Source organism: Podarcis bocagei (genome assembly GCF_964188305.1).
Source record: "Podarcis bocagei genome assembly, chromosome: 2".
NCBI classification, from domain to species: Eukaryota; Metazoa; Chordata; class Lepidosauria; order Squamata; family Lacertidae; genus Podarcis; species Podarcis bocagei.
Window position 1 is genome coordinate 7,271,137 of NC_138126.1, and position 21,806 is coordinate 7,292,942.

General features: G+C 46.1%; 2 protein-coding genes and 1 long non-coding RNA gene across 5 annotated transcripts; 1 reads left to right on the plus strand and 2 right to left on the minus strand.

The window, feature by feature from the left end:
- Positions 1-6,360: 6,360 nt before the first annotated feature.
- Positions 6,361-8,102, minus strand: LOC308579930. Its single transcript, XR_014004644.1, has 3 exons — positions 7,839-8,102; positions 7,247-7,345; positions 6,361-6,414 (listed from the first exon to the last, which is right to left on the minus strand). It is a non-coding gene; the product is annotated as an uncharacterized lncRNA (long non-coding RNA).
- A 768-nt stretch (positions 8,103-8,870) lies between these two features.
- Positions 8,871-14,837, minus strand: LOC308580748 (uncharacterized protein). 3 transcript variants are annotated; one of them, XM_081182879.1, is made up of 3 exons: positions 14,572-14,835; positions 12,497-12,579; positions 8,871-11,206 (listed from the first exon to the last, which is right to left on the minus strand). In XM_081182879.1, the coding sequence occupies exons 2-3, from the start codon at positions 12,528-12,530 to the stop codon at positions 9,753-9,755; spliced, it is 1,488 nt and encodes a 495-aa protein (XP_081039005.1). In that variant the 5' UTR covers positions 12,531-12,579; positions 14,572-14,835; the 3' UTR covers positions 8,871-9,752. The 3 variants fall into 3 exon arrangements, with proteins under 3 accessions (XP_081039005.1, XP_081039004.1, XP_081039003.1); XM_081182878.1 differs by having other exon boundaries at positions 12,497-12,618; XM_081182877.1 differs by lacking the exon at positions 12,497-12,579 and having other exon boundaries at positions 14,572-14,837.
- Positions 14,838-15,129: 292 nt separating this feature from the next.
- Positions 15,130-21,756, plus strand: LOC308580900 (uncharacterized protein). The gene is made up of 3 exons (XM_081183184.1): positions 15,130-15,190; positions 18,360-18,523; positions 20,428-21,756. The coding sequence occupies exons 2-3, from the start codon at positions 18,391-18,393 to the stop codon at positions 21,573-21,575; spliced, it is 1,281 nt and encodes a 426-aa protein (XP_081039310.1). The 5' UTR covers positions 15,130-15,190; positions 18,360-18,390; the 3' UTR covers positions 21,576-21,756.
- The last annotated feature ends 50 nt before the right edge of the window (positions 21,757-21,806 follow it).

The window sequence follows — 21,806 nt, forward strand, 5'->3', positions numbered from 1 at the left end:
AACTAGAGCATGCACCACTCTGGCCAGACAGTCAGCGGGCAGGTAGGGTCTCAGCCTGCGTACCAGGTGGAGTTGGTAGACAGCTGCCTTGGATACAGAATTGACCTGCGCCTCCATGGACAGCTGTGAGTCCAAAATGACTCCCAGGCTACGCACCTGGTCCTTCAGGGGCACAGTTACCCCATTCAGGACCAGGGAGTTCTCCACACCAGCCCGCCCCCTGTCCCCCAAAAACAGTACTTCTGTCTTGTCAGGATTCAACTTCAATCCATTAGCCGCCATCCATCCTCCAACCGCCTCCAGGCACTCACACAGGACCTTCACCGCCTTCACTGGTTCTGATTTGAAAGAAAGGTAGAGCTGGGTATCATCTGCATATTGATGGACACCCAGCCCAAACCCCCTGATGATCTCTCCCAGCGGCTTCATATAGATGTTAAAAAGCATGGGGGAGAGGACGGAACCCTGAGGCACCCCACAAGTGAGGGCCCAAGGGTCTGAACACTCATCCCCCACCACCACTTTCTGAACACGGCCCAGGAGAAAGGAGCGAAACCACTGTATAACAGTGCCCCCAGCTCCCAACCCCTCTAGACGGTCCAGAAGGATGTTATGGTCGATTGTATCAAAGGCCGCTGAGAGATCCAGCAGAACTAGGAAACAACTCTCACCTTTGTCCCTAGCTCGCCGGAGATCATCAACCAGTGCGACCAAGGCAGTTTCAGTCCCATGATGAGGCCTGAACCCTGATTGGAAGGGATCAGAACATTCTGCTGCCCCTAGAAGAGCCCCAAAGGGGTTCCCCCTTCCCATCAGGAGCCCCATTTTTAAGGGTTTTTTTTTGTTATACCAGTTTAATCTGTCCCCCCCCCCCGGGGCTTAAGGTAAAGGTACCCCTGACCATTAGGTCCAGTTGTGGCCGACTCTGGGGTTGCGGCACTCATCTCGCTTTATTGGAGCCGGCGTACAGCTTCCGGGTCATGTGGCCAGCATGACTAAGCCGCTTCTGGCGAACCAGAGCAGCGCACAGAAATGCCGTTTACCTTCCCGCCGGAGCGGTACCTATTTATCTACTTGCACTTGGACGTGCTTTCAAACTGCTAGGTTGGCAGGAGCAGGGACCGAGCAACCCACCGGGTCTTACTTATGAGTAAATCTGCACAGGGCTGCTTTCTGACACCCAGAAACATGCACCGGGGAGAGACTTTGGAGAAGACTGCTCCCCTCCCTCCCTGTAGCCAGGTCTTTCTTGACTTTTTTGCTTACTTTGGGCAAAGCGGTGTCACCCACCCCCTAACGCAAACAGCTGCTCTACAAGGATACCATGGTAGATGGAATCGAAAGCCGCTGAAAGGTCAAGAATTAGTAGAAACACAGTTCTGCTGTCTCTTTCCTAACAGAGGTCATCATATACAGGGCAACCAAAGCAGTTTCTGGGCCAAAACCCAATGACAATGGATCTAGAAAATCAGCTTCCTCCAAAACAAGCTGGATCATGTCTGCAACCACGCGGTCAAGAACCTTGCCCAAGAAGGGGAGATCAGCAACTAGCCAGGAGTCCTGCAGTGGAAATAGCACCTAAAATTCAAAAGCCTGGGTGAAGGTTTTCCTCTTCACCATCTATTGATCCATCTATGTCCCCATCTCAATTCCCCTGGAACTCACCAGATGTCTCTGAGGGTCCTGGGAGAAAACGCCCAGAGGTTTTGGGGAGGGATGCAGGAGGCAGTCTGATAAGGTCAACTGTCCATCTTCCTCCTTCCATCCTTGCTAGGTTTGCAGGTTCAGGCGCTTTCGTCCTTCCTGAGGAGCTCGGAAGATGCAGGTTCCTGGGAGGGAGGGAGGAAGAAGCAAAGGGAGCCTCAAAGGCCCTGCAGGGATTCTGCTGCCCAGAATAATAATAATAATAATAATAATTTATTATTTGTACCCCGCCCATCTGGCTGGGTTTCCCCAGCCACTCTGGGCGGCTTCCACAGAAACAAAAAAACACTAAAATATCATATATTAAAAGCTTCCCTGAATAGGGCCGCCTTAAGATGTTTTCTGAATGTCAGGTAGTTGTCCATCACCTTGACATCCGATGGGAGGGCATTCCACAGGGCGGGCGCCACCACCGAAAAGGCCCTCTGCCTGGTTCCCTGTAGCTTCGCTTCTCGCAATGAGGGAACCGCCAGAAGGCCCTCGGCGCTGGACCTCAGTGTCCGGGCAGAACGATGGGGGTGGAGACGCTCCTTCAGGTATACTGGGCCGAAGCCGTTTAGGGCTTTAAAGGTCAACACCAACACTTTGAATTGTGCTCGGAAACGTACTGGGAGCCAATGTAGGTCTTTCAAGACCGGTGTTATGTGGTCTCGGCGGCCGCCCCCAGTCACCAGTCTAGCTGCCGCATTCTGGATTAGTTGTAGTTTCCGAGTCACCTTCAAAGGTAGCCCCACGTAGAGCGCATTGCAGTAGTCCAAGTGGGAGATAACTAGAGCATGCACCACTCTGGCCAGACAGTCAGCGGGCAGGTAGGGTCTCAGCCTGCGTACCAGGTGGAGTTGGTAGACAGCTGCCTTGGATACAGAATTGACCTGCGCCTCCATGGACAGCTGTGAGTCCAAAATGACTCCCAGGCTACGCACCTGGTCCTTCAGGGGCACAGTTACCCCATTCAGGACCAGGGAGTTCTCCACACCAGCCCGCCCCCTGTCCCCCAAAAACAGTACTTCTGTCTTGTCAGGATTCAACTTCAATCCATTAGCCGCCATCCATCCTCCAACCGCCTCCAGGCACTCACACAGGACCTTCACCGCCTTCACTGGTTCTGATTTGAAAGAAAGGTAGAGCTGGGTATCATCTGCATATTGATGGACACCCAGCCCAAACCCCCTGATGATCTCTCCCAGCGGCTTCATATAGATGTTAAAAAGCATGGGGGAGAGGACGGAACCCTGAGGCACCCCACAAGTGAGGGCCCAAGGGTCTGAACACTCATCCCCCACCACCACTTTCTGAACACGGCCCAGGAGAAAGGAGCGAAACCACTGTATAACAGTGCCCCCAGCTCCCAACCCCTCTAGACGGTCCAGAAGGATGTTATGGTCGATTGTATCAAAGGCCGCTGAGAGATCCAGCAGAACTAGGAAACAACTCTCACCTTTGTCCCTAGCTCGCCGGAGATCATCAACCAGTGCGACCAAGGCAGTTTCAGTCCCATGATGAGGCCTGAACCCTGATTGGAAGGGATCAGAACATTCTGCTGCCCCTAGAAGAGCCCCAAAGGGGTTCCCCCTTCCCATCAGGAGCCCCATTTTTAAGGGTTTTTTTTTGTTATACCAGTTTAATCTGTCCCCCCCCCCGGGGCTTAAGGTAAAGGTACCCCTGACCATTAGGTCCAGTTGTGGCCGACTCTGGGGTTGCGGCACTCATCTCGCTTTATTGGAGCCGGCGTACAGCTTCCGGGTCATGTGGCCAGCATGACTAAGCCGCTTCTGGCGAACCAGAGCAGCGCACAGAAATGCCGTTTACCTTCCCGCCGGAGCGGTACCTATTTATCTACTTGCACTTGGACGTGCTTTCAAACTGCTAGGTTGGCAGGAGCAGGGACCGAGCAACCCACCGGGTCTTACTTATGAGTAAATCTGCACAGGGCTGCTTTCTGACACCCAGAAACATGCACCGGGGAGAGACTTTGGAGAAGACTGCTCCCCTCCCTCCCTGTAGCCAGGTCTTTCTTGACTTTTTTGCTTACTTTGGGCAAAGCGGTGTCACCCACCCCCTAACGCAAACAGCTAACACCCCAGAGGACAGGATCACACTTCAAAACGACCTTGACAGATTAGAGAACTGGGCCAAAACAAACAAGATGAATTTTAACAGGGAGAAATGTAAAGTATTGCACTTGGGCAAAAAAAATGAGAGGCACAAATACAAGATGGGTGACACCTGGCTTGAGAGCAGTACATGTGAAAAGGATCTAGGAGTCTTGGTTGACCACAAACTTGACATGAGCCAACAGTGTGACGCAGCAGCTAAAAAAGCCAATGCAATTCTGGGCTGCATCAATAGGAGTATAGCATCTAGATCAAGGGAAGTAATAGTGCCACTGTATTCTGCTCTGGTCAGACCTCACCTGGAGTACTGTGTCCAGTTCTGGGCACCACAGTTCAAGAAGGACACTGACAAACTGGAACGTGTCCAGAGGAGGGCAACCAAAATGGTCAAAGGCCTGGAAACGATGCCTTATGAGGAACGGCTAAGGGAGCTGGGCATGTTTAGCCTGGAGAAGAGGAGGTTAAGGGGTGATATGATAGCCATGTTCAAATATATAAAAGGATGTCACATAGAGGAGGGAGAAAGGTTGTTTTCTGCTGCTCCAGAGAAGCGGACACGGAGCAATGGATCCAAACTACAAGAAAGAAGATTCCACCTAAACATGAGGAAGAACTTCCTGACAGTAAGAGCTGTTCGACAGTGGAATTTGCTGCCAAGGAGTGTGGTGGAGTCTCCTACTTTGGAGGTCTTTAAGCAGAGGCTTGACAACCATATGTCAGGAGTGCTCTGATGGTGTTTCCTGCTTGGCAGGGGGTTGGACTCGATGGCCCTTGTGGTCTCTTCCAACTCTAGGATTCTATGATTCTATGATTCTATGATTCTATGAAAGGTACCAATAGCAAACTAATAAGGTGGAGTCTGCAACTGCAAGACTACAATTTTGATGTCTCCCACATCAGAGGGAAGGATAATGTGATTGCAGATGCCCTGTCACAATGAAACATTTAGATAAGTACAGGGGCAATCATGCTGTATATATGTTTATTTGATGAGATGTAATTGCTTGAAATGCAGTTAGTTAAAATGCAAATTTAAAAGTGGTTAAAATGTATTTAGATCCTGTGTTTTTAAAGTGCAATGCTTATCTAAAGATGTAAAAGAATATAGTCAAGTGTTATGCTATATAGTTATGTTTAGAACTTTATAGTGTTTATAGCTTAAACGTATTACAAAGTATATAAGGTACTGTGTGTACGATACACGTATATTTGTGTATTGAAACAGGTACCCCAGAATACTTTTTTATTTTTTAATTTTTTTTATAAAAAATTTTATTGCGTTTCTTTTCATAGGTTCACAGATTAATTTACATAACAACATGCAAGAAACATTTTTTTTTTATACAAGAAGAAAAACAGAAAAAGAAGAAAAAAGTTAAGAACATTTCACATCATCTTTCAACGGCTTACTTTCTATTGGACCTCCTCGCGTCCTCCCATCATTGCATTCCTTATTCTAACCAAGTCAGCAATTTGTTACCTTGTTTCAAACTTTATTGTACCTTTGAATTTATTATGTTGCCAATTTCAAAAATTTGTAGTTTAATTTTAACACTTTTATAATAAACATAATATATTTGTTTCTAATTTGTTTCGTTTTTTCATCATAACTTACTTTATCATTTACCTAAATAAATTGCAGAAGCATAGCGTTTCCTAATCGTGCACAATCTTAACATTCAAATAACTTATAATATTTTTGCAGATAGTCCTTAAATTTTTTCCAGTCCTCCTCCATTGTTTCTTCGCTCAGATCTCGGATTCTGCCAGTCATTTCTGCCAACTCCATGTAATCCATCAACTGCGTCTGCCAGTCCTCCAGTGTGGGTAACTCTGGTGTCTTCCAGTGCTTTGCGATAAGGATCCTTGCTGCTGTAGTTGCATACATAAACAAGGTTCTGTCCTTCTTTGACACCTTCCGGTCCACCATGCCCAGGAGAAAGGCCTCTGGTTTCTTGGGGAAAGTATATTTAAATACCTTTTTCAGCTCATTATAAATCATTTCCCAGAAGGCCTTTACTTTCGGGCAGGTCCACCAGAGGTGAAAGAATGTCCCTTCTGCCTCCTTACATTTCCAACACTTATTATTAGACAGGTGATATATTTTAGCCAACTTGACTGGGGTCATGTACCACCGGTATACCATTTTCATAATGTTCTCTTTCAGGGCACTACATGCCGTAAATTTCATACCGGTGTTCCATAGCCTTTCCCAGTCCACAGACATAATGTTATGTCCTACATCCTGTGCCCATTTTATCATAGCAGATTTAACTGTCTCATCCTGTGTACTCCACTTAAGCAGCAAGTTATACATTCTCGAAAGTACCTTAGTTTTGGGTTCTAGTAACTCCGTCTCGAGTTTCGATTTCTCCATCTGGAAGCCCACTTTTTTATCCATTTTAAATACCTCTTGAATTTGAGCATAATGTAACCAATCTCGCACCTTACTTTTTAATTTGTCCTGGCTTTGGAGCTTCCAATTGTCTCCAACTCTTTCAATTAATTCCCAATATTTTGGCCAGTAGGCCTCCATATTGGGCCTTTTTACAATTCCTGCCCATCGCTGCACTGAGGCTGGCATATGCAACCTTGCCTACGCAATGATTTTTTTCTTCTTTTTTTATAATAATATTACTTTTACAACAATTTAAACACTTACAAAAGAAAAAACAATACATTGCAATACAAAAACACTACATAAAAATTAACAAAATGAAACAAAAACACTTTAAAAACACATCAAAAGAAAGAAGAAGAAAAAAGAAAAAACTTCCAATATCTTATCTTTCTTTCCCATATTTCCATGGCCTCCTCACACCTCCCTTTTTGTATTCCACTTCTATTAATTATTTCAGCAATTCCTTACCATCTTCCCCTGTTTTCTATCATATAATTATCTTAACACCTTTTAACCTTGTTTTCCTTTAATACTCTATTAATCTATTTATACTTAATTCCTTATAACATTTCTACTGAAGCCATATAATTCCATTCCAACATTATTCTAACATTCATTAATTTTACAATATTTCTATAAATAGTCTTTAAACTTTTCCCAGTCTTCTTCCACCGACTCTTCTCCCTGGTCTCGGATCTTGCCAGTCTTTTCCGCCAATTCCGTCTAGTCCATCAACTTCATCTGCCATTATCCAACACTTCAGTGCTTTTAAAAGACAGCCATTCTCTCAACCAGCAAAAAGCAGATGATTCACAACAAAGTTTAGGTGTCTGGCAGGTCAGCTCCACCTCCTTCTTTAGCATCCGTCAATATCTTACGTTTTACTGGAGGCTTCCTGCCCTGCCAAACAACTCCAAAAACATCCCTCTGCCACCTCCTGAAACAATCCCTCCCATCCAAAACTTGCACTTTTTGACACAAAAGCAACATCCCCGGCAACACAGCAACCCTCATCCCCACCACAAGCCTACGCAATGATTTTCAGGTGTGGGACATGTGATGGAAGTTTGTTTACTGAGCAGGTTGAGTCACTGCCAGCAAACAGTTAACTAGCAAGAGCTCCTGACTGGCTAGAGCAGTGTTTCCCAACCACTGTTCCGCGGCACACTAGTGTGCCGCGAGATGTTGCCTGGTGTGCCGCGAGATGTTGCCTGGAGGGAGGTGGGCGAGTGGGGCGGCGAGAGGCGGGGCGGCGGCAGCGAGGAGAGGCCGCCCAGCGCGGGGCTCTCGCCGTATGCCTGCCTGGCTGCCTGCGAGCTCGGTGGGCAGCGCCTCCGTCCGCAGCGCCCGCCTCGCGGCTCTCATTCCCTGCCCCTGCCAAAGCTCACCCAGCCAAGCCGCGCTCTCCTTCCTGCCTCGCTTTGCTGCCTCCTCCCCCCCCCACCCCCAAAGCTTGGAGGTTCCCCGGCAAGGGGTGGAAAAAAATGGAAACTTACACTTTCGTGCGTCCCTCCCGGCGTGACGCTGCGCGCTGACGTCACGGGGCTGTAATGGTGGTGTGCCTCGAGATTTTTTTCATCAAACAAGTGTGCCTTTGCCCAAAAAAGGTTGGGAAACACTGGGCTAGAGTTCCAAGGGAGACAGTTGGAATGGAGTGAGAGACTGGGTGAGAGATTCATATTGTCTGTGAGGGGTTCCTCCTGACAGGAGGTAGAGCTGAGGACTCTCAGTATATATGCTCTCAGGGTCAGAATCACAGAACACTGTTAAAATAGAAAAGACACAGTCCCACACGGTGTTTACAGGAAAAAGGGTCCTCAGAGGGAATATTCTGACAGGAAAGGGCAGTAGTGATTCCGAGGCCAAGCAGGATTTGCGGGTCTGTAAGGCGCTGTGGGTTAAATGACAGAGGCTAGGACTTGCCGATCAGAAGGTCGGCGGTTTGAATCCCTGCGACGGGGTGAGCTCCTGTTGCGTAGTCCCTGCTCCTGCCAACCTAGCAGTTCGAAAGCACGCCAAAGTGCAAGTAGATAAATAGGTACCGCTCCGGCGGGAAGGTAAACGGCGTTTCCGTGCACTGCTCTGGTTCGCCAGAAGCAGCTTTGTCATGTTCGCCGGCTCCCTTGGCCAATAAAGTGAGATGAGCACTGCAACCCCAGAGTCGACCACGACTGGACCTAATGGTCAGGGGTCCCCTTTACTCTTTACCTTTATGCAGTCTTAGGTATATGCTCTAATACCATATGCCAAATGGTGACGGGGCTCAGTCGCGATATATGTGCCCACGTATCCAAAACCGGTAGCAACTGGATCGTGGCAAGTTGCAAAATGCACCTAGTCTTTAGAACGTTACAAATGCTGCGCTTGCCCCTAGACAAATGAAGCACTATACCTGGGACTCAGGTACAATAGTTGTTTTTTTTAAGCCTGTTAAATGTGTTATAACACTGTGACACCCGATGGCGCTGTGGAGTTCCATCTTTCGCCAACGTGATTTCCCATTATGAACATTTTACAACAAGTTTTCCTGAAACTTTTTTGATGTGTCTGGAAGCAGCGTAGATCTCAGGATTGCTGTGCTGGAGAAATTTAAAAGGGGTTCCTCGAATGAAGGTCTCCCACCCAGAAAATAAAAAGAAAAGAGTGCAGGCTCCAAGTGAAAAGACAGGCCTTTATTGAACTACAAATGCACAAAGGGACAGCCTCAAAAATGGGGATGTGAAGAAACACATCGAAAGCTATGTTCAATATACACTTCTAGATTACATATGTGATTTCATTTGACCATCAAAGGATTGTAGCAATCTGAGTAGTCACCAACCCACTGTTACAGCAACCCACTGTCACCATCCTGAACCAATCAAATATGACATAGCTCTTCAGCCCTCATCATAATATGTCTTTTGTTTGTTGAGACATTGATTTTCCTATTCATTAAATGTCTCCCAATATTTTCTTTCATCTACCTAAATAACAATTCAAGATGAATCACAACCATCATGCCTATCAATGGGCCTTTTCAATGTGGCAGGGCAATGACTCAAAAGAAAATGGAATCATCAAAAAGATAGTTTTATAAAATTTTTATTTTCATCATTTGTACAGCTCTCGGGGGAAAAGCTCCATTAAACTCCATGGGATCTACATCTGAGTAACATACAAGGTGGGAATAGCAGTAACTTCTTTCAAGGTACCCCCATCCTGCAATGTGTGTTTGTAATGCATTAAAAAGAAAAGTTTGTGTGGCCCATGCTCATCAAGAAATAAAACTTGAGCCTCAAAAGAGTCTCTTGAGCTCTCTTACTGTATGCAAAGTTGTTTTATTTTTAAAACTTACCAGCAGTTTTCCATGTACAGACATTCTGGGAACCCACCTGTAATTTCCTGAATCCACCCTGTATCCCTTTGTTAAAAATGGTGTTATCAGTGAGAAAATTAACCCCCACCTTAATCCCTAGTACTTTCTAAAATTTACTGTTATGGGTGGTGGGGGAGAACACTGGACCTTATGCCGGATAGTATATGCCCCATTCTCAAGAGACGGTGTTCTCACATTTCTTTCCAGTGTGAATTATCTGGTGCTTTCTGTAACTCGCACTGTAAGTAAAACATTTCCCACACACGGTGCATTTATATGGCTTCTCCGTGTGTGCTCTCTGGTGGACGACCAAGGTAGACTTGTCAGGATAACATTTCCCACACTCAGGGCACTTATGATTTCTCTCCTCTGTATGGATTAACCGATGTTTCATGCGGTGTGAGTCGCGTTGAAAACATTTCCCACACTCGGTGCATTTATAGGGTTTCTCCCCAGTGTGGGATCTCTGGTGGATCACCAATGTAGAGTTAGCAACAAAACACTTCCCACAGTCCATGCACTCGTAAGGTTTCTCTCCAGTGTGGAATTTCTGGTGTTGCCTGAGGGAAGATTGGTTGGCAAAGCATTTCCCACACGCTGTGCATTTATAGGGTTTCTCTCCAGTGTGGATTTTATTGTGTAACAAAGCGGCCGAGTGGGAAGCATAACTTTTCCCACATTCCATGCATTTGTATGGTTTCTCTCTTGTGTGGACTCTCTGGTGGTTCATCAAATCACCTTTTTCAGCAAAGTCCTTCCCACAGTCCATACATTTGTAAGGTTTTTCTCCCATGTGGACTCTCCGGTGGTGAGACACGAGGTTAGTGTTTTGAGAAAAACATTTGCCACACTCTATGCACTCGTAAGGTTTCTCCCCAGTGTGGACTTTCTGGTGGCGCCTGAGAGGATATTGTTCGGCAAACCGTTTTCCACACACGGTGCACTCATAAGGTTTCTCTCCAGTGTGGGATCTTTGATGCCGCACAAGGTGAACTTTACGAGAAAAACATTTGCCACACTCTATGCACTCGTAAGGTTTCTCTCCAGTGTGGTCTTTCTGGTGAAGCCTGAAAGTAGATGGTCCAGCAAACCATTTCCCACACTCGATGCACTCGTAAGGTTTCTCTCCAGTGTGGGATCTCTGGTGGATCACAAGGAGAGCTTTTTGAGAAAAACATTTGCCACACTCCCCACATCCGTAAGGTTTCTCCCCAGTGTGGGATCTCTGGTGGATCACAAGGTAAGCTTTTTGAGAAAAACATTTGCCACACTCCCCACACCCATAAGGTTTCTCTCCATTGTGGGATCTCTGGTGGATCACAAGGTTATATTTTTGGGAAAAGTATTTGCCACACTCCCTGCATTCATAAGGTTTCTCCTCAGTGTGGACTCTCTGATGGATCATAAGGTTTTCTGAGCAGGTAAACGTCTTCTTGCACTCAGGGCATTCGTATTCCTTCTCTTCCTTGTGGATCCTCTTGTGTCTCACTAGTTGACACCGTAGAGCAAACTGTTTCTCACATTGCAGGCATTTGTGCGGCTTGCGTCTCTGGTGTTTGACAAGATCAAGTTTCCCAGTAAAACACTTCCCAGAAGAACTACAAATGTTCTTCTCCCCGATGCCATTTCCTGGGACAAATGGTAAACAGGAAAATGAGAACGTGAACTTTGGAAACAATGAATATTTGTGTCGTTCATCTATGGAACTCAGCGCTGCACAAAGATAAGAAAGGGTGTGTGTATGCAAGGGGCTGGAATCACCTGACTTGCCCAACCCCCAGTTCTCTGAACCTTTAAGAGGGGGCCTTTAAGAGCTACGGCCAAAAGAACTGAGAAGTATAATACATGTTATTTTAAGGAGGGGCGGAGCTCCCATGCACTAATGCCTTTTTCCAGCCAGAATTCAGTTCCAGCACCTTTCAGGTGGGTGCCATTGCCATTCTAAGAGAACAAGGGAGGTGTTCATGGTGAGCTCTAGAAAAACTGCACTTACCCTACCTTTTGGCCAGTTTCTTGCCGACTTAAAATCTGGTATGTATGTTAAATGAACTGTTAATCATTAGATATTTAGCATTACACAGATACTGTATTTTTCAGTGCATAAGACGCCCCCGTGTATAAGAGAACCCCTATTTTTAGGGACCACAAATAAAGGAAGTGGGAGATTGCCCAGAGTTGTTAGGCTATTTTGGGGGAGGGGGATTCCCGACAATCACTCATCCGCCTGACCGCCACTGCCAATCACACGCCTCTCCGAAGCCACCAATCCCAAGCACGCTCGCAGCCAGCAGCCACTAATCGCCCACCAAATTGTCGCACCAGCCAATCGCCAGCAGGCCTTGCTGCAGCCACCAATCACATGCCTAATTGCTGCTGACAATCTCCTGCTTGCGACTGCCACCAATCATGTGTCCCCCCTCTTCAATATCTGTGTATAAGAAAACCCCCTTAAAAAGCACCATCTTTTTCACAGAAAAATGTGGTAACTAAATTTTAATTGTATCACGACTACGTCAGTGCAGTACTTAATATTTTTTTTTTTAAAAAAAATGTATGCTGCCTTAAGGACAAAATGAATTTGAGGAAAATACGATATATATCTTTGAACAGATCCAGGTGCTCTTGGACGAAACTGGTTTTCCTGCTTTTGTCACCCTGTATGATGACCTGTGTCAGGGGAGAGACAGGCACAGTGTGTCCTTGTTAATTCGCTCCATTATGATGATCCTTGTCATTGCCCCCATGGTAGATAGATATGGGAAGCAACGACTCATTCCATCCATTCTACTGAAAGACCCAAAATGTGTTATTGCTGTGGGCTGTTTTTATACCAGCTCGTGTAAGAACTGAGGATGCTTTTTCCTTTTCCTTGTTGTGCCATTTTTATTATATATATATATATATATATGTATATATTACCTAGGCAGCTCATGTTCTCGTCGTTTTCCTCCATGACGCTCCCATGCAAGGCTCAGTTTAGCAGCAGCAATCCCTCCTCATCTCTGAAAAAGCCAATCAACATCTTGCAAGGTCATTGGACACTACGAAAGAAGGAAACAGAGACAACTTGCTGAATCCCCATATTCCCCCGAATAAACAGCTCAAAGCCAGTAATCAGGAAGAAGGTGGGGTTTGGAGTACATTATCTTCAGATTTAAGGCCTGGAGGGGGGGTGCAGATTACCAGTATGGGGTAGAATGGTGTCATGGTAGTTGTAAGAGTGCTGTTAACAGGAAAATCCGAGGGCTCCCTTGGACAAAAACAAAGACACCAACCAGGATAACTTGGAGCAAAACAGCAGCCTGTAGGCTTGGCCTTTATTGATCTGTTGCAACAGGGTGCTCCCCTCACTTGCAGGAGAGAGGAAGGACCCAGAAAAATGGTGTGCAAGGCCTTATAAAGACTTTTGAAATTGCCACCCTGTAGATCAAGACCACCCCCAGAAACATCACACCTACATCACAGAAAGGAGGGGTTGAGGGAGGAGTTGTGGTGGTAACCTGAGTGTCCTGTCACCTGGCTGGTTCCCCCTTTCCCCCTCCCCATGAGTCATTTTCTGAAGACAAAAGGTAGTCACAGTTTCCTGCCCCGAGAGGGAAGATCTGATCATTGTCCTTTGTTCCAGTCCATGCTGAATCCACTCCCATATGGAAGATCTTTGTGATCTTGATTGTCTTCTGTCTAGGACCATCAGGGTTGGCATAGCAACTGGGCAGGGCTCCTGTGGATGTGCTGGGATGTTCAAGGGATTATGGCTGCCGTGTATCAAACCTTCCCCATTTTGTAGTCCTTCCTTCATGGAGTCAAATAAAAGTGGAACAGTGCAAATCCGATGTATGGTTGATTTTCTATGAATTTATAACAGAAGCGTAGCATATGTAGTGTGTGAGTGTGTGTGTGTGTGAAGTTTGTACAAACTGAATGACTGGGGGGTGGGGTTCCTGCGACAGTGCTAGACAAAATCCACTCTCTCTCAGCCTAAGGGTACCTCACAGGAACATTGTGAGGAAGAAATGGGGAGAGGGAGAATCATGTATCACACCTTGAGGTCCTTGGAGGAAAAAATAGGATCATAAATGCAATAAAGTACATAAATAATAATAATTAGTTGTTGTTATTATTATTATACCCCACCCACCTGGCTGGATTTCCCCAGCCACTCTGGATACCTTACAATATATAAACAATGTTATAAACAATATAACAAAAACAGTAAACATTACAAACCTCCCGATACAGGGCTGCCTTCAGATGTCTTCTAAAAGCTACGCACAGCCAATCAGAAGCCGCGCTTTGCTTTCCTAATGTTTTGGAAGTCAAATGGACTTCCGGAATGGATTCCATTTGACTTCCAAGGTACAACCGTAGTTGCATTGAGTTATTTCAATTGCTTTTGTTTGATTTGCTCATTGCAAACAGCTGAAAGTCTGTAAACCTTGATAATAAACCTGATTTGCAATGGGGATTGAATAATTTCGATTGCATGTGTATATAAAATTATTTGGAGAGGCCCAAAGGATCTTTCTTTAAAATATGGGCATAATAGAATTATTACTGTAATTCATGTCATTGTCATACTGATTTATATATTTTTAAAAGAAAAAAAATCTCAGAGCGGGTTGCAACACCTTAAATTCAGAATAAATCATTACTGGGTAAAGTAATACTGTATATAAAATACACATTCAAAGCAACGTATATTATCTTTAAAATTTTCAAAAGAAAACATTACAAAGGAGGTCAAATACAGACTGCACATTTGACGCAGCAAACTTAAACAAAACCATTAAACATTTCAAAAAGTTTGCTAGATCAGAAAATGCAAAACGCCTTGCAGCTCGCCACCGTTCACTTCCTGTCTCTTCCACCTTAGCAAGAGGCGAATCTCCCTCCGTCGAGCCCCACCTCCCTACCCCACTCCTTGATAATTTGTAAAGACCCTATCGCACACACACCCCAAGAAATAAAGGGGTCCCTTCTGATCCCACCCTTACCAGCTTTTGCAAAGTGGACACCACAGGCTTTTGCGCGCCGACCACGCTGCAAATCTTCCAAATCCTTCCTGCCCATCCAACAGAGGCAGACGACCACCCGCATTGCAGCTGCAAGGGAGCCTGGGAGATAAAGAGCTGCTGGGAATTGTAGTCTCTTGTTACCTTATAAAAAAAAAGAAAGACAAAGAGGTTTCTGGGAAGTGTAGCCTGTTCCCTTCTTGCCAGATCTGCTGCGTCGTCTGCGCGCAAAAACCTCCCGAAGCGCACTCTGCAAAAGCTAGTTACAGATAGGTAGCCGTGTTGGTCTGCCATAGTCAAAATAAAAAAATTCCTAGTTCTTGGTATGAGCTTTCGTGTGCATGCACACGTGGTATCTGAAGAAGTGTGCATGCACACGAAAGCTCATACCAAGAACTAACTTAGTTGGTCTTTAAGGTGCTACTGGAAGGAATTTTTTATTCTGCAAAAGCTAGTAAGTGGCGAGATCAGAAGGGGCGGCCACGTAAGGGTTAAGGAGAGCGAGAGAGCCCGGTTGCCTAGAGCGGCCTGGGAAAGGCCCCTCTCTCCGTCCTTCCGCCTCGCCTCCTCTTTCCGCTTGTCTTCGGAGGCCTCTGGGGCGGTGAGTCCTTTGGGCGAAGGGAGGCTGTGGGGTGCAGAGTAAGCAGTTGGGGGGCTGAGAGATGAATGGGAGGATCCCCTGGGTGGGTGGGGTTAAGGGAAGCCATGGGACGCAAGGCCTCTGAGGCCCCAGCACACCCCACCCACCCATGACCCCGGGGGAGGGAGTAGGGGGTTGTTTGGGGGGCTCGGAAGCGGGCGCCCCTTGAGAAGGAGGGGCTCCAAGTGGGGAAAGAGGGTGGGCCTCCATCTTTGGCAGACGCTTTCCTTGCGACCCCTGCATTGCGCGGGGATGGTCTAGATGACCCTAGGGGTCCCTTCCAGCTCCACAGTTCTGGGGGGTGGAGCATAGAAGCCAAATCCATGGGGCCGTGAGGGCTTTGGCCACCACAATAAAACACTTTTTTAAAAAAAAAATATTGGTTTTCCACAGTTTTTATAAACACAAACAATACAAAATACAAACAAACAAACACACAAACAAACATGTATAATTTCATATCCCTTTTTCATAAATCTTACTTCGCCGACTTCCCCATACCTCCCCTTTCTACATCCCAATTTCCAAACTTATTTCAGCAAATCCTAAAACTTGGTTTTATCAAATTTTCCCCTTATTCTTTTCTTTTACTTAATCTTTTACAGCTGTAAACCCCTTTTTTCCCTAAAATCTCGACATTTTAGCACTCATTAATTTTACAGTGTTTCTTAAGATAAGCTTTGAATTTCTTCCAATCTTCTTCCGCCGTCTCTTTCCCCTGATCACGGATTCTGCCGGTCATTTCAGCCAGTCCCATATAGTCTATCACCTTCATCTGCCATTCTTCCAGAGTGGGTAGATCTTGAGTCTTCCAATGCTTTGCGATGAGTATTCTTGCTGCTGTTGTGGCATACATAAAAAATGTTCTATCTTTCTTTGACACCAATTGGCCGACAATGCCCAGGAGAAAGGCTTCTGGTTTCTTAGGGAAGGTACATTTAAGTACCTTTTTCATTTCATTATATATCATTTCCCAGAAAGCCTTAACCACAATAAAACACTTGAGGGGGCTTGTGTCACGTGATCAGATATGTGGGGCGGGGCTTGAGAGAAGGCGCTCCATCTTGGACGAGGAAATCTCCGGAGGGGGTGCCTTGGCTTCTCCCTCCTATCCAGGAGCCTCCTTAAAGTCACATCCATAAACGGGGGGAAGGGGGGTCCCAATTCCCCTTTTCCCCGTTCCTACGTGGAAACTGCATCTCCCTCTAGGACCGGGACTCCCAAGGTCGGATGCTTCATGACACCAAATTAGACCATTGGTCCACCTGGGTCAGTGTTGCTGACTCTTGACTGGCAACAATGTTTCTTTGGGGTTTCACAGGCAGGGAGTTCCTCTCCGCCCTACCTGGCTGGGGATTGATCCTGGGAATTTTAGGCATGCAAAGAAGCTTCCCACCTAAATCTGGTTGGTCACCCTGAGAACAGGAGGACTAGGTGGGTCCTTGGCCTGATCCAGGAGGACTCTGGTGATGTTCTTTTTTATTTTATTTGTTTTTTATTGAGTTTTCCACAAACAAACAAAAAGAATAAAACAATCTTTTACAGTCAACATTTTAAGTCATCTTATTTACACTGCGTATCCTCACGATTCGACTTCCTTCTCTGCTTTGGTTTTCTTGGAAGTATATCCCCTCCTGTAGATTCTTATTCTCCTATACACATCACAGGAATTATGTTAACCCTGCCATAGTTTTTAGGCTTCTGCAGTTTATTCTTATATATGCCACAAATTTACCCCATTCTTCATCGAACTTTCTCCCTTTTTGGTCTCTTATTCTATATGTCATTTTAGCTAATTCTGTATATTCGAAAAATTTAGCCTGCCATTCCATTACTGTGGGAGTCTCTTGTAGTTTCCATTTTTGAGCTACAAGTATTCTAGCTGCTGCAGTAGCATATTGAAATAGTTTATGGTCTTCCTTTTTTATTTCCTACCCTATTATCCCTAATAAAAAGATTTCAGGTTTTTTAGGAAACGTATACTTGAAATTCATTATATATTAAGTCCCAAATTTTTTTCATTTTTTCGCACTCCCACCACATATGATAGAGATCCCCATCTTTGGATTTGCATTTCTGGTGATGTTCTTAAAAGTTGCTCCCCCTTCTCCTAAATGGGTGGGGGGAGAAGGAGGGAGGGAGACTGCAGTGCCAGAGTTCCAAGATGGCAGAGAGAAAAGGTAGACTGGAAAGGAAACGAGTGTTTTTTAATGGGGAAGTGAAGAAGTTTCTTTTTCAGGCATGACTCTGCTGGGGTTCAGGAGGAAGTCACCCTTCTTTTCCTGTAGGAGGAGTTGCTGGGGTGCCACTTAGGGAAAGAAATCTCTGCAGGGGTTTGGGGCTGCCTTGACTTTTCTCCCCCACTCCCAGAACATCACAACTTGTTTAAACTTTGGGCTCTGCGTGATGGTTTAAAAGAGGCTGCATCTGCAATCCAGAAATCATCATCACTATCCGAGGCTGGGAGAGGTGTTCTGATTTCCAAGGGACTGTGGGTGAAGAAGGAGAAATGGATGGGTGGAGGCTGGAAGGGAAAGCAGCCCCCCCAAGTAAGCAGAAAAATCAAGAAAGCCCTGGCTGGAGGAAGGGAGTGGAGCAGTCTTCTCCAAAGTCCCTCACCTGGTGCATGTTTTGAGTGTCCGAAGAGGAGGAATATGCAGAGCAGCCCTGTGCAGATTTACTCACAAGCAAGCCCTGACAGGGAGAGCACAGATTGAATTGGTATCACCAAAGAAACTTTAAAAATGGGGCTCTTGTTGGGACAGTTCCCCATTTGGAGAGTCTGTGTGGTGCAGTGGTTAAGAGCGGTAGTCTCGTAATCTGGGGAACTGGGTTCGTGTCTCTGCTCCTCCACATGCAGCTGCTGGGTGACCTTGGGCCAGTCACACTTCTCTGAAGTCTCTCAGCCTCACTCACCTCACAGAGTGTTTGTTGTGGGGGAGGAGGGGAAAGGAGATGGTTAGCCACTTTGAGACTCCTTGGATATCAAGTCCAAACTCTTCCTCCTCCTCTTTTTCTCCTTCTCTTTCTCCCCCTTCTCCTTCTCCTTTTCCAGAGGCCGCAGAATGTTTTGGGCAGGAGAATCCCTGCAGGGCCTCTGAGGCTCCCTTTGCTTCTTCCTCCCTCCCAGGAACCTGCAGCTTCTGAGCTCCTCAGGAAGGATGGAAGAGGCTGATCCTACAAACCTAGCAAGGATGGAAGGAGGAAGATGGACAGATGACCTTGTCAGACTGCCTCCTGCATCCCTCCCCAAAACCTCTGGGCATTTTCTCCCAGGGCCCTCAGAGACATCTGGTGAGTTCCAGGGGAATGGAGATGGGGACATAGATGGTGAAGAGGAAAACCTTTCCCCAGGCTTTTGAATTTTAGGTGCTATTTCCACTGCAGGGGGTTGCACAAGAGGGTCTCTTCCAAGTTTACATAGAATTGCTCATATACTACCCTTCATCTAAGCATCACTGTACAGCTTGCAATATAAAAACAGAAAACGTGGCTTGGCAGTAGTACATGTCTCAGGGCCTTAGTAGACGACAAGCTTAACATGGTCAAGGGTCAGGAAACCAAGCCTTATGAGGAATGGCTGAGGAAGCTGGGTATGCTTAGTCTAGATAAAAGGAGACTGAGAAGAGATATGCCACCTTCACATATCTGTCTTCACATATCTAAAGTGCTGTCATGTGAAGATGGAGCAAGCTTGTTTTCTTCATCTCTGGAGAGTAGGACCTGAAGCAATGGATTCAGATTACCGTATTTTTCGCCCCATAGGACGCACCTAGTTTTTTTGGGGGGGGAAATAAAGGGGGGGAAATCCCTTTATTTCCCCCCCAAAAGCAGGTCGGGGAAACAGAACCAGGTCGAGGAACAGCGGGATGGCGGCGCTGCGCCTCCCTGCTGTCCCCCGAGCTTGTGGGGCTGGCTGATGTCTGCCCCGCGCGAGGGGCACTCTGCATCAGGGCGCCCCCCCCCCTGCGGGGCCGGCAGGCTGCTATCCGCAGCGTGGGGAACCTTGCCAGGAAGTCCGGCAAGGCTCCCCACGCTGCGGATGTCTGCCTGGCGAGGGGGGCGCTCTGCTTCAGGGCGCCCCGCCCGCCGGGCGGCAGGCTGCTATCCGCAGCCTAGACATCCCTGCCGGACCTCTCGGAGGGCTGCCTAGGCTGTGGATGTGTTCCCGAAGCCTGGAGAGCGCGAGGGGTCGGTGCGCACCGACCCCTCTCGCTCTCCAAGCTTCAGCAAAAGCCTGCATTCGCCCCATAGGACGCACCCAGATTTCCCCTTCATTTTTGGAGGGGAAAAAGTGCGTCCTATAGGGCGGAAAATACGGTACAAGAAATGTGAATCCAATTAAACGTCGGAAAGAATTTTCTGGTGGTAAAAGTTGTTTGACAGTAGACACCCTCTGAAGGTGGTGGACTCTCCTTCCTTGGAGCCTGTTAAGCAGAGGTTGGATGCAGAGTCGAGATTGCTGCACTGCAGAAGATATTGAACAAGATGACCCTTGTGGTCTCTTCCAAGTGTACATAGAATTGTTCATATACCACCCTTCAACTAAGCATCACAGAAAATAGAAAAATGCAAAACATTGTAACAACCGAAACGGAACCCCTCCCCCAATTTAAAGAGACGATTTAATTAGGCAAAGGCCTGGGAAAAGAGGGAAGTTTTTATTTGCTGCCTAAAAAGGAACACCTGGCATTATAATAATTTGACATTATTATAGCTGCATTCCTAAAAAAAATTGGAAAAGGAAAAGGGAGAACGTAAGATATATTGAAATAAGAGGTGCTATTTTCACTAGATGTGTGCAGGCCTGTCTCTACCTGGTGGTGCAACTGGCGCGGCTCACCAGGGCACCATGGTCTCAAGGGCGCCAGCCTGAGTGTCCGGGGAGGAGAGTTGGAGTCCAGCCGGGAGAGTCCACAGTGCTCGGACGGGCTCTTCTGCTGTGGGCTTTGCCGAGCGAGGAAGAATGAGATAGAACGGGGAAGGAGGCGCTCGTGGAAAGAAGTTTTCATTTGCATCCCATATTGTAACACCTGGCATTACTATATTTTGGCATTATGTTAGGTGTATTCTTAAAAAATTGGTGCATGAAAAGGGAGAACATAAGAGAAATAAGAGGTGCTATTTTTGCCAGATGTGTGTTATGCTACTTATTCCTCTTTCTTGGAAGCCTAACAGGATTTTCTTTCCTTCCCAAGCAGCTGATGTAAACAATAGTCAGAATTCCAAGAATTCACCTGGAATTTCATTGAAGAAACCATTTAAATGTATGGAGTGTGGAAAAACATTTGCTAATTCTGGAAGCCATAGAACACATCAACGGATTCACACAGGAGAAAAACCATTTAAATGTTTGGAGTGCGGAAAGTGCTTCATTAAACATGCATCCCTTAGTTCGCATCAAAGAATTCACACAGGGGAGAAGCCATTCAAATGTGTGGAGTGCGGAAAATGTTTCAGGTGGAAGCATTACCTTACTACACACCAGCGAACTCACACAGGGGAGAAGCTATTTGAATGTATGGAGTGTGGAAAGTGTTTCAGGTGGAAGCATTACCTTACTACACACCAGCGAACTCACACAGGGGAGAAACCATATGAATGTATGGAGTGTGGAAAGACTTTCACTGATAGTGGAACCCATGCAAAACACAAACGAACTCACACAGGGGAGAAGCTATTTGAATGTATGGAGTGTGGAAGGAGTTTCAGGTGGAAGCAACGCCTTACTTTACACCAGCGAACTCACACAGGGGAGAAACCATATGAATGCATGGAGTGTGGAAAATGTTTCAGGTGGAAGCAAGACCTTACTACACACCAGCGAATTCACACAGGGGAGAAGCCATTTAAATGCATGGAGTGTGGGAAGACTTTCGCAGATAGTGGATCTTATGCCAAACATCTACGAATTCACACAGGGGAGAAGCCATTTAAGTGTATGGAGTGTGGAAAGACTTCCTCAGATAGTGTATCCCATACACAACATCTACGAATTCACACAGGAGAAAAACCATTTAAATGTAATGAGTGTGGAAGGTGCTTCAATCAAGGTGGAAACCTTAAAAAACACCTACAAATTCACACAAGGGATAAACCATTTAAATGTGTGGAGTGTGGGAAGACTTCTGCAGATAAAGGATCCCACATCAAACATCTACGAATTCACACAGGAGAAAAATCATTTACATGTATGGAGTGCGGAAACTGCTTCACTCACAGTGGAAACCTTAAAAACCATCTACGAATTCACACAGGGGAGAAACCATTTAAATGTGTGGAGTGTGGGAAGAGCTTCAGTCAAAGAGGAAGACTTAGAAAACATCAGCAAACTCACACAGGATGAAAAAGCATTTAAACGTGTGCAGTGTGGAAAGTGCTTCAGCTAGTAATCACACCTCTGCCATTGCTTTTTCCGCTGCCACCACCCCGAATCTTACGGGGACACACGGAGTCCAGTCAGTTGTTAACATAAACAAATATTCAAGTTTATTTTTAAATGCAGGAACAAGCTTATGGTTTCAGTTGCAGATAGGTAGCCGTGTTGGTCTGCCATAGTCAAAATAAAAAAATTCCT

Bases quoted from the DNA above. Each gene is read 5' to 3' on its own strand.
- LOC308580748 (XM_081182877.1), bottom strand. From the start codon at position 14,674: ATGCGGGTGGTCGTCTGCCTCTGTTGGATGGGCAGGAAGGATTTGGAA. The intron at 11,207-14,571 runs GTAAGGGTGGGA...CATTTGTCCCAG, and splicing joins TGTCCACTTTGCAAAAGCTG to GAAATGGCATCGGGGAGAAG.
- LOC308580900 (XM_081183184.1), top strand. From the start codon at position 18,391: ATGGAAGAGGCTGATCCTACAAACCTAGCAAGGATGGAAGGAGGAAGA. The intron at 18,524-20,427 runs GTGAGTTCCAGG...TTCCTTCCCAAG, and splicing joins AGGGCCCTCAGAGACATCTG to CAGCTGATGTAAACAATAGT.